Source organism: Grus americana, chromosome 3, assembly GCF_028858705.1.
Source record: "Grus americana isolate bGruAme1 chromosome 3, bGruAme1.mat, whole genome shotgun sequence".
Lineage (NCBI taxonomy): Eukaryota > Metazoa > Chordata > Aves > Gruiformes > Gruidae > Grus > Grus americana.
In genome coordinates, this window is record NC_072854.1 from 50,604,522 (window position 1) to 50,616,749 (window position 12,228).

The 12,228-nt window shown below is 42.9% G+C and overlaps 1 protein-coding gene across 9 annotated transcripts in view; it reads right to left on the bottom strand.

Moving 5' to 3' along the window:
* SESN1 (sestrin 1) overlaps positions 1 to 12,228 on the bottom strand; it is an 86,683-nt gene that overhangs the window by 2,684 nt on the left and 71,771 nt on the right. For 7 of the 9 annotated variants that reach the window (XM_054819012.1, XM_054819016.1, XM_054819015.1 and 4 more), the window contains 8 exons: positions 7,275 to 7,340; positions 6,168 to 6,368; positions 4,927 to 5,109; positions 3,348 to 3,590; positions 1,910 to 2,057; positions 961 to 1,073; positions 527 to 717; positions 119 to 263 (listed from right to left, as the gene is read on the bottom strand). In XM_054819012.1, coding sequence (XP_054674987.1) covers positions 119 to 263; positions 527 to 717; positions 961 to 1,073; positions 1,910 to 2,057; positions 3,348 to 3,590; positions 4,927 to 5,109; positions 6,168 to 6,368; positions 7,275 to 7,340 — 1,290 coding nt within the window. Of the gene's footprint in view, positions 1 to 118; positions 264 to 526; positions 718 to 960; positions 1,074 to 1,909; positions 2,058 to 3,347; positions 3,591 to 4,926; positions 5,110 to 6,167; positions 6,369 to 6,845; positions 7,115 to 7,141; positions 7,163 to 7,274; positions 7,341 to 12,228 lie in introns of those variants that run through there. The other 2 variants (XM_054819019.1, XM_054819018.1) reach the window with 2 other exon arrangements.

A 12,228-nucleotide genomic window follows, 5' to 3' on the forward strand; every position in this document is an offset into this window, starting at 1 on the left:
TTTACTGAACTTGAGCAGAATCCCAGTAACACCAGCTACAACTTAAATGCTAGCTGGGGCTGTTGGCGTGCCAAACAGATCTACCGCCCGTGTCCCTCAGCACGCCTGCAAACCGTACCTTCTCAGAGTGTTCAAACTGCCTCCAGAAGCTATCGTACATTCTTTTTGTGGTCTTTTCAGGAGTGCAAACCACAGTCTTGATATAAACTTTAAAGCTGCGGTCCAACAACTGATTAATTTCACCATAGTCATAATCATCGTATCTGTTCGGAATTGAAAGAAAAACACTTTCATTTTCAAGAACCAGTTATTTCACTTGCACTGTTTCTAAGTTCCTATGACAAAATAAATTACTGTGTTATTTGTAGCACTACTGGCCCTCCCCCATAAACAAAAATATGTTTACAAATACATCCATGTTTGCTTAATAAAGAGCTTTGCTTCAATCTGAGAAAGCATTGGCTCTTTTTTTTTTTTCCTGGTCTAACAAGTCTGATGCATTTAGAACAAAAGTAGTAAAACTGACCTTATTCCAAACATACAATGAATATAGTTCCAAATAGCTCGTCTTAGCATTGAGGTATCCACATCTTTGTGCATGGCCATCGTGTTGTAAGTCAGATTATAAGCAATATGAAACTTCTCATCAAGTAGTTGTCCCACATCTGGGTAAAGACGATTAACCAAGGAATAGCCATGGTCTTCCCAGGAATAATCCTTAAAATCAGTAAAAAACGCAGAATGGAGCATTTCAGAAATGAACTTGTGAAGGCCTAGTGCTTTAATGTAATTTATCTCAGGGCAGATAATCCGAGGCTGGGTGTGGGGGTTGTTCATTTTCTGGCTTTAAGCCTTCTCATCCATGGGGCAGTAAGTTACAGCACAGCCATTCCCAGGTTGGGTATTTGGCACAAGAAAGAGATCGCACACTAAGCCTCCTGACAGCCCCATCCGCGTTACCTGAGCACGAAAGGTGGGCACGTGCATTCCATGTCTGGAGAAGTCTTTGTAACCATAGCTGGTATCCTCAAAGTGACGAGACACGTCTCTTGTTGGTGCCGATTCTTCATCTTCTGTTAATTTCAAACAGAATTTCACACAATTTCAGTCAGAACAAACTGGAAATGTGCCAGCAGAACTCTTACAGAAGAACAGGAGTCTCTGTGCTTTTTAAATAAACACACAGGTTCACTGGACTACCTGTATTAAAGCTCGGTATGACTGCAACTATGGTTTTTAGAGGCAACTCCATGAAAAACACTCGGGTTCTTTCTTACAAACACCTTTTTCTCCCATCTTTTGTGTACCAGTTCCTACCCCTCAGCCTAGGGAACACTTTGCTCCTAACTCACAGGGTTTGTAAAAACATTAAGGGATAATCTGGTTTGGAACAGAGAGCTAAAAAAAAAAAAAAAAAAAAAAAAGAGAAACCTCCAAGACTTCCATGTCAAGTTTATTTTAGAGGAAACTCTACTGAAGAGCCCAAAACAACCCTAAGCTTGTAACAGATTAAGTATTATCTCTCAGTCATCTGAAAAGTAATGTTTCATACACTTAAATAGCTAAGTGTGTTAAGGACTTCTTTTTACAACATCTTGTGAGATGCTTAAATCTCTTGTGAAACTTCTAAATCTCTCAAGAGAGAGATTGCATTTCTATTGGAAATTTCTATTAAACATAAGATTGGTCAGTGAGCATTACGTTGTGTTTGAGAGAAGCCACAAATCTTGGCGCTACTTTGCTTTTAAGTGTTCCTGGAAGAAAACAAAGCACCCCTAATCTTGAGCCCTTTGAAGAAACAGTAATGTTTTTGAGACATCTAATAACGTTTTTTTCCCCTTTTGCAGTAGTACTTCAAGTGATTTGGAAAAGTCTAAATCAATATATATACACACTACATCTGTTCTACCTGAAGAACACACGAACATGCTTTCTCTCTTCTCTCTTTCAAAACGTGTAGCCATCTCTTCTTGGCTGGCTTCCTCTTCGTCTCTACACTCCTGTAGCTGCTTCATTTTCTCCATGAGAGCTTCAACTTCACAGACAGACTCTGTAGACTTGAAAAGGAGAGAAAAACATTTCATTTCCACGTAACAAGAACCGACAACGATGGCAGAAATTGTCAAGCCAGAAAAATTAAAAGGCAAGCTATGTCCTTCATTTACATCTTTCAATATTGATTTTTTGAGGAAAACAGTTCTTGAAAGAAATCTGTACTGACCCAACAGTTCACATTTAGTCTTCATCTCTTCTCAATTAGATCCCTGGTATTTTTAGCATATTTTAAGAACCACAGCTTTTTGGAACAAGTGGTTCTGACACTAAAATTAATGTCTCTTACTTAATCTAAATGTTTTAACAACTGAAAAACAAGGAGCTGTAACAGAAATTCTGATAGAGGAAGTAACCACAATTTACTACCCAACTGTATTTTTCCCCTTCTCTGCTTACAGAGAAGAAACATATTGAAGGAAAAAGGAAGAGTGAGTGTAAGTGCTGATTGAATGAAGCTTCAAAGGAAAGCTAGTGCAAGATAATATTTCACAAGAGCTGTTTTAACACCACAACACGCTATTAATTCAATATCTGGTCTTGTAAAAATCCATCAGCACAAAGCAAAATAAAGTTATCTTCAATTTATACAGTTCTGCCCCTTTCCTCTCTGCCTTTTGCAGTTGATTTGCTCCTTCAGAGAACCAGCAAGCTCCATCAGACAAAATTTAAACGCCACCCACACCATTGCAGTAAAGTCTCACAGGCAAGGAACTTGCATTGAAAAATATCCTGTTATCACTGTTCTTAAACCATTACTTTGTTTGCATCATGCTTTGCACTAAGTGGAAGCAAGTACAGATCAGCAAGCATAAGTGCTGCAGGCAGGAAATAGTTTTAGAAATGGAGTCAGAAAATTCTGACTGATCTGTTGTGTGACGTGTGACAAACAATTCAAGGCAACAAAGTCAAAGACTGGAATCAAAGGAAGAGCCAACTTTCCACTGCACCCATGAAATAAAATAATCCTGGCCGCTGCCGCTCCTCAGGACATATATCATGAACTAGCTGAGGCCAGAAGTTGTCTCAGTTTGCCAATATGAACTACAAGAGACCAAATAAATAGACAGCTGAGAGACTGTGTCTTTGTCTCTCCCATTGGTAGCTTCCCCCAGTCTACCAGTGTCATTTCAGCTTCTCCTAAATGGATCTTTTCCATTGGTTAGCCCTCATCTGGATTAGGCTAATCAATCCCATTCTCACTGGATGAAAAAGAGATGGGCACCCTCTGTGTATTAACTTTACAAAGAAGCTACAACTATTGAAAGAGATTGTTTGTTCAGATGGGTACTTACCGGAATACTTCCGGTTGGGCTGGCATGAATTTCATCCACTCCATGATAACCATTTGTAATATCGCATATGCAATAGTTACTGACGGAAGGGGGCCTGAAGGTGTGACCCCCCTCGCAGTCGATCTCTGGGCTGATTCCACAGCCAAACGTGAAGGAAGCAAGGGAGTGGTAGTGTGTAAGGAGAACGACTGCATGGATCAGCTCTGCTAGGGACCAGCTGTTCTCTTCAGTCTTCAAAAGTTGCTTTAAAAATAACGCAAGACAAAATCATTAATTTAAAAAAGCTGTTCAAATGATCCCACCTTAATGCAGTTTATCAACCCATTTCTTTACCAGATAAAATTATTTTTTCCACAATTGTTTCCTAACTCTCTGCTGGCACTGGTGTGCTCCGTGTCCCGTTACCAGGTTGCCTGCGAGCCACAACTCACATGGTTAAGCCACACGGGAGATGACTGTTCTCCCCGCTCTGGCCCTCAGCTATTGCATCAGTTGGGGTTTCTATTTTGCACCATATGGTTTGTATTGAGGCCAGACCAACTCGCATTGAAATTTCACACCTCTGATGAAGATGCAACCACAACAGTCACATATTTCTCCAACCGGTCTTTACAATCTCAGAAAACCCTGGCAACTCCTTGCAGATCAGCTCTGTAAAAACCTGGTGTCAAGGCTGGGCTTGCTCCATCTTGTCCCTGTGGGTGGAATGCTCTACATTTGACAAGAAACTTCAAACCCCAACTTCCCCTTCGGGCAGGAAAGTGTGGGAGGTTTGGGGCCTTCTGGCAGGGCACACCCTCCCCCACAGCCCAGCATCCTGCCTCCAGCAAGACCTGCCACTGCCACTCTGGCGGCGCCCACAGCATCCCAGCACCCGCTTCCTCCTTGCTAAGGATGAAGAGGAGAGCAGAGGAGGAGGAGGAGTTGCTCCAGGAACTACGGCCGTGCCCAGGGCAGGCACATCCCTGCCGCGAGAGCTGCTGTCGCTGCACACAGGCTGCAGGCACCCTGGAAGTGGGCAGACATGGGTAGCCCTCAGAGGACAGGGTGGCAGGAGCAGCTGCTTGGTGGCTTGTTGGTGCTGCGGTCCTGGCTGGCTTGGACAACCACCATTCCCCTGGGCTGCTCCGTTCTGCCAGCCCACGCCCTCCAACCCAGCCTGAAAACTTGAGCATTTGAACCGGCAGCAATGGAAACAAAAACGTGGTGATTGGTGGTCAGCCCAGCCTCTGGCAGCATCTCGGAACTGCTCAGGGGGTTCTGGCTACTGAAAGCACACGACTTGAGGATGTGCTCAGATGTGCCCTTCCTTATCGCATCAGCAGAATTCTGATGTGACAACTCTGAAACGTCAGTGTGTTGTAAATTAAATTTGTTGGTCATTTAAGACCAGTTATGATCATAGTTTTACAAGGGCACAAGTGATATTATATCATGCAGTATCACAGTGATATAACACTGAAATGAAAGTCAGTAACACAGACCATCTCTTGCCCTGTCTGGCTCTTACCCCTAAGAATCTGTGATTGTATTTACTGAAAAATAAGGGTACATTCACCATACTCCATGAAAGATTTACCTCGATGTGTTCCTTGGTGATAAGCCAAGGTCGATGAGCCAACATTTTGTTCAGTTCTCCTAAATTTTGCAGTTTTTGAGGTGCATTTTCCAGACCATTCAACCATTTAGGGTCTCCGCCGACATGAAGGAAGTCGTTCACGTGGAGGTTAACAAGGTAAGAGCACTGATGTCGTGCTGCAGCCTAGAAAGGAAAACAGAATTGTGATACAGAAAACAATTACAGTATGTTAGTGCTTTATGACAAATACCATAAGGCATCATTTCCTCAAAATATTCAAGAATATCAAAGGCTGAACAAAAATGGGATTAACACATCAACCTGCTTTGATTATTGTTCTCACAACATGTATGAATGAGGAATATTTATATTATAAACTGTGCTGGCAACAGGTGCAACATGCCTATATCCAGGGACAAGTACAGGCATAGATTTATTTGACGTCCTGAAGCAAGCATGCCATACTGCATAGTACTCTCCAGCAGGGAAGAAGCAAGGCTGCCTCTAGGTGAATCTTGACCAGCTAAAACAAAAGCAGGTTTTAGAATGCATATAGCAAGAGAGACTAAGGGCAGCTTGTCAGCAAAGGACAGACCCAGTATCGTAGAATCACAGAATGGTTTGGGTTGAAAGGGACCTCAAAGATCATCTAGTTCCAACCCTCCTGCCATGGGCAGGGACACCCTCCACTAGACCAGGTTGCCCAAAGCCAGTATCATTTATTCAAACAGTGATACTTTCCCCATCAAATTAAGACACAACCCAAAACTTTAATTCGACTTCAGCAGGCAAAGATCAGTGCACCGGCAGATTGAAAATTATGAAATTGACCGCTGCTGGCAGAAAACTTGCTTAGAATTTAGAGATTCAGGATGAGACTATTGAGTCCGAGGGAGGTGTATTCGACAGGACACACACACACAGAGACAAACAAGCTTTCCTGAAAAACAATTTCTGAGATATTAAGGAAACCAAAAACAAACAATTGTCTTATTTTTGTAACAGATTTTTCCCCTCTTTCTCACAGTCCTACCGAGACTATAAAGCTAAAACTCTGGTCTTATGAAACAATTTGTAAACCAGACACAAACAAACCTACTCTGCTTTTCCCCTTAGCTCCTGATGAAATGCCTCTCCAAGTAGAAACTGCAAAGCACAGTAATAACTGCTATTAAATAAAGAGGCCCAGAGATTGTTGCCAAAGCGGCTGGTTTTGCTTGCTGCTCTATGTTCCAGCATACCATTATCCCGATGTAGTGTCGGTAATGAAGCGGGAGCGGACCGTCCATTTGCAGTAGATAGTGCTGAGTTTTTAGAAAGCTTTCAAGATACTGTGGGTGGAAAACCATCACCAAGGTAACATTGTCCAATCGGCCCAGCGTAGCAAAAGAATCCGCAAACAGCGTGTGCATCATGGCGTCTTCGTTTCCCACTTGAATCGTCTGATTGAACAGAAAGAGCCATTAGCAATATTGCCTAAGAAGTACCAATAAAATAGTAAATAAATATATTGCCACACACAATGAAAGTAATTATAAGTATTAATGGCATTAAACCAGCGCACATAAAGCAAGGCACATAAAATCCCTTTAATATCTCTCATTTAGGTATCACAAGTGGCTGTATCAGCAAAAGGAGATTTTTGGCTTTACACTTTCTCTTGTACAACACTGACTTCTCATTTTTAACTATGTCACCTTCACTTTCTTGACTGCCCCAAATTGATCTAACTTAGTTATTATAACAACAAAAAGCTAATTGAGGAATCATTTTTACTAAGGGAAAACAAGGGAAAGAAGTAAAAAGCTAGCTAAGAGGACAAGAGAGAGAAATAAAAGGAAACTGAAACTTAAGGCTTTAAAATTCCTAGAAAACCACAGGCATATTAGTAACTTTTCCTCCGCTTCAAATTCTCTTACCAGATGATCAGGAGAGAAACACCAGCAATGCTCAGCCACAGCACTCTAAAGCCTCTACTATTCTGAATAATCTGAGAAGCAGCTCAAGAAAAAGTAAGCCCAGACCAGGGGGGCAGGTGCCTTGTGGACCAGTAGGAAATTACATCTGGATGTTCACAAGGAAACAAACACTCTTAGAAAAAACAGTATTAAGTTTCTCTCATGCTAGATAGCAGTACAGGAGGTGTCAGAACTATTCCAAAGCTCCCCAGGGCTCCCACTGCTTCTGTACACTAGAACTGTGGCCAAAGTCTCACCAGGACTGAATGTGATCGCGACTGAAAATGTTTTGCAGCTCAGCAGCTGTCCTGAAACCAAATGTGGGTTACTACTGAAAGGGTGTTCCTTAAAAGCATAAAGTTCACTGTGTACTTGAAAACACTACCACACCTCCTTCTCAGGGATGAATCTGCTTGGTCCGTGTCCCAGTGGTCTAGGAATTCTTATTCCAAGTTCCTAGAAAAGAAAATTACACCATCTCACCATTTAGTTATAAACAGCTTTTTAGCTGTGGTTGCAAGAAAGAAAAGAATTCTCCATTCAGAGCTGGGCTTATTTGGGTACTCATGGTACACTTACACAAGTACTTTTACTAGTACTATTTGTACAAATGCAAATGATTTTTTTATACAAGTGCTTTATAATTAGCCACACTTGTTTACAGTGTACTGCCCCACTCCAGCAACAAAAAATTCAACAACAAAGGCCCTGCCAACCAAAGAACACACACACAAATTTATATGCACACACACACACTTCAACCTGGCTCACAGAAAATTCTGCATAAAGCATATTTTGGCAGGCTGTCCAGGACAAGGAGTTCAGTACATAGCCGGCTGCTCTGTGGTTATGCCACTGATACAAAATGAGACCGATGTGTGTGTGTGTGTGTGTGTGTGTGTACATCCGCAGTACGCCAGCACATAACACTCTGTGCATCTGTCAGGAAATGAAACAGCTGTAACCCTAATCAGATTTCTTTTTCCCAACCTCAAAGAGCTCTTCAACTGCTGAAAGTACCTGATCTACATTTGCATCTGCTTTCTTTTCAAGATTGGATAAATAGCTATTCATGTTGGGAGGGATGGAGGGAGGGGATTTTGCTCAGTCAGAGCAGCAGCGGCCACGTCCTTGCACACACTTCTGCGGACAGGTTGCCTTGCAGGTAAGAGGGAGGCCGGACACCTCCAGCAGTTCACTACTTGCCCTCTCCCCTCAGCTACACGAAGCTTTCTGCCAGGCCTATGGCACCCCGGGCCCTTCGTGCAGCCAAGGGGCAAACTGCATAAAAGACTTGGGTGCATCCGTGTCCTGCCTGTTGAACCGTTCCCTTGGGAAGGGTGGGGGCCGTGGGTTCAAGGGCAGCTTCTGCGTTTGGCACGAGGCAGCCCTCAGAGAAGGCACGGCAGGCTCCATGGGGCATGGACTAAAGCAGGACACGGCCTCACCCCGCACATTCGCACGTGCCCACCTCCCCATCACTACCGAGGCTCGCTCCTCTTTCATGCACGCAGCGCTGGCTGCAAACCAGCTCTCCTGACAGCGGCATGGCTTCCCCAGGAAAGATGGGAGCCCTGCCACCCAAAGCAGCTCCCAACGGGGCAGCTGATGGCACAGTGCTCTTACAGATGGAGGGAGACCTGGGATTAAAGCTAGGGATGGAGCCGAGTGCTAACCACTAGGCTATATATAAACTAATGGTTTGGACTCTTATCTCTTCCCTCTCCTCCGATCACCTTTTAAAACACATCCATTGCCTCTGTTCCATAGCCCCGACCACTCATTTTCTGATGCTACCAACCCGATCCAGGTTCTCAGCTGGGTTTAGATGAGTAACCACTGCGTATCAAACCAGTTCAGGCTACACAGAGCAGAGAGGCGCCTTCAGCTGTTTTAGGCCTCAAGAGCAAACGCAGCCCCTAAAAGCTGCCTGCCAAATGCAGTTTTAAGCTTTGCTACATTTTCCCCACATAGATAAAGGCTGTTATAAACAAGCAATACTCACTGTTGCACTTTTTCTGTCTTTAGCTGAGGTTTCTATTTGCACAAGTTCATCGTACGAGAAGCAATTTTATTAATCAGTTACTGTTCCCTGAACTTTCCCCTAAGATTAAAAAACAGATTCAGAGAGCCGGAAACAATCAGCATAGGTCTAAGTTGGAACTACCAAAGCCCATCAGACTCTGACAGTCTCCTTAAATCCTGAGTCAGATGCTTTCTTTTCTCAAGTCTTATTTGGATAATTCAGATCAAAGGGCAGCTTTTAGGACTAGTCTTTTCACATTTTCCCTCGGACAATAAAGTTTGTGATGTAGCTTTTTCCTGCTGAGGGTCCCAATGTTCACAAACAAATTTTGCCTGTCAGCCAAGTCTCTAGCAATGCCGCTTGTAGGATGGAATTTGTATCTCAAAAACACCCTGTCTCTTCAAAGCTCTAGCACAGCTTCTTATCTCGGCTACAACTACACTAGCAAATTAGAGAAACATCTTACATCCAAATGACAAAAAGAAAAAGTCTGTACGTATCATGTAACTTCGCAGATGTCCGCAGTTGTTTGCCAACTCAAGCACTCCAAGAGAAATACCTTGAAGTTTACTTCTTGAACAACTAAGCTTTAGTCATCCCCTTTCCCAGAACAGTTACGGGAAGAAAAAGCCCCATGATTTAAGAACCTGAAATCAGCAGGCTGCTAGCATATTTTGCCTCACAATCTAAAAATACATCAGTATCAATACACGTCACATTTTTTTAAAGCATGCAGAGGTCAAGCTACTATGATTACACCGCATATAACAGGTTACTTCAGTAACCAAATCCTCTCTGCAAAGTGACTTAGTGTTTTTTGGAGGATTGAGTAAGTTGCTTTCTTTTCCCTCAGGAGAAAAAGCAGCCCCCTGAAATCATGGCACCAGCCTAGTACCTGAGAAGCCTCAAGGGCCCAAGACTGTTCTCACAGAGACATTGTGAAGGATTTGTGAAGATGAGCCTCAGTTTCCCCATCTGCAAAATGGGGGTAAATATGTTTCTTCCAGAGGGTACTGAGAACAGAAATAAGCTTGTTGTCATAAGCTGCATGGTTACCACAGTCATGAGAGTTTTATAAATTCTGATGCATTAAAAATCTTCTGAAAATTGTTATTCTTCAGTTACAAGCTATGGCAGACCTTTTAAAAACTGTTTTCCCCTCTTTTTTTTCAGAAGCAGCATTTAATCAAGTTCTCCTAGTACTTGAGAAATAGCAGGAATCTCCAGGCGCTCCCTGTATCCCAACATTTCAAATACTGTATAGACAACACAGTAATACTTCTCAAACCAGTCCCAGAGTATCTTCCCTTTGTTTTGAATGTATTTCTATGCTCCATGATGCCCTTCACTAAGCCTCCAGCTTCCAAATACACTCAACTCAAGGAGCACCCCTCTCCACCTTTCCCTCTCAAAGGCAAGACCTGCATCCTGACCAGCCACACCACCACCTCTCTCTCCTGCACCTTCCTCTTAAAGAAGCACCTCACCTGCAGCACTGACAAGCACCCCAGAGAGCAGCTGGGGCTAGGATGAGCAGCAGTTGCATGTAACCAGTATTTATTTTGGTTCTTACAAAAGTATAAGCAACTTCCATGTGATTCCAGACCACCAAGTTGCACACCAAAGTGACCTACTTAGTGCTGTGTTTTCTGCACCAAACTTCTGGCTTCTTTCCTCCTGTTTGTTAACCTTGCCCTCTGCAGCTGAATCCAGCTCCAAGCTGAGCAGAAAGCCAACCACAACTGAGGCTTTAGGTGCAAATAAATAACAACAACAACAACACATCAGAGGTACTCCAGCTTCAAAGCCAGAATATAAAACTCAAGACTGCTGCAAAGCTGAGCACCAAGGGTGGAACAGATTTCACCTTCAACAGCCAGAAGCTCACAGCTAATGGAGGGAGGTGGGCCTTGCTGGGTGGCAATCCACTCTACTGCTCACCTTCCAGACATACCTTGACAGAGAAGCAATACTTTAGCCATATAAACACTGTGTTGCCATGCTGGCAGAGATGACCTCGGAAATCACAGAAAAGCCTCCTCTTTCCCCTTATGCAGTGCAACTTTTATTTCTGTACAGCCACTATTATTATTTCCATGAGAACTATGTCCACCAGATACCTACCATTTCTGAATCCACATGTCCCTCATCACTGCCATATCTGAGCATCTCATCTAATGTATTTAATTCATGCAACATTCCTGGAAGGTGGGGCAAGTGTATTATCTGCCATTTAGAAAAAAACCCCTGAAAAACAGAAAAGCTACATGTCTGACAGAAGCTGCTACGGAAGACTGGCAGCTTGAGCTGAGATCTCTCAAGTCACGGGCTAATGCCCTAACCATCAGACTGTGTGCCTTTTCAGAGACTTCTCAACCAGGAAATATGTTTTATGCAAATTTACACCAAGAAACAGCTTTTCAGAAGCTGTTAACTCAGAAGTGTTAATGAGACAAGTCTGCAAACTTAATTATATACTTCCCAGCTACCATTCTCTCTCACCAGTCTGGCCCTTTTGGTACATCCAGCTCCACAATGCCAACCAGACCAAAAATCTGTACTGCGTGCACTTACATACAGGGGGAAGACCACTCTAAAACCCCAAGCACATATAAATTCACTCTATTTATGTTTTTTCTGTATCTTAAGACTCTGTCAGTCAAACTCACTTTTAGGTAATTTTTTTTTAAGTGCCTTGTCAAAAACAGCATTCCTATCAAATTTAAGCAAAAGCTTGAGATGGAAAACTGAAGTGTAAATGCTTAGAAGAGGTTTTTAAATAATTAAGGTACAACGTGCATCACCTCTCTTGGTAACAGAGCATCATCTACTTTGGTTCTGAACCTCTTTAAAATGTAAGTGGAGAAGAAAAAAAAAAAAAGAAACAACAAAAAAAGTCACTTCTAAACAGACACCCAATATCAGAAATTCCACCTAGAAACACCGAACCAAAGTTACAAGCTGAGACGCAGGGTCTCTCTCTAGAACAGGAGCCTAACCTTAGCTATGGAACCTAACCTTAGCTGCAGCTCCTGCTCCATAGTGCGCCTAAAGTGCTTTTTCTGATCCCTGTTCCTCCCCCACTACTAGCTCCTCGCAGCTAGAGCTCTGCCTCTTACCACAAAACCTCTCTCAAAACTCAATTATAGTTTTGTCAGAGGAGCATGGGGACTGTTACCAAGCTGTTAATTTTCAGTCATTTAGGATTCATGAGCTGAGCACTAGCTATGAACCACAATTTTCAGACTGCTTCCCTGGTGTTAGCACAGTGAGTCATTTTGCTCCCCTCAAGTACAGTCAGTACCAATATCAAATGTT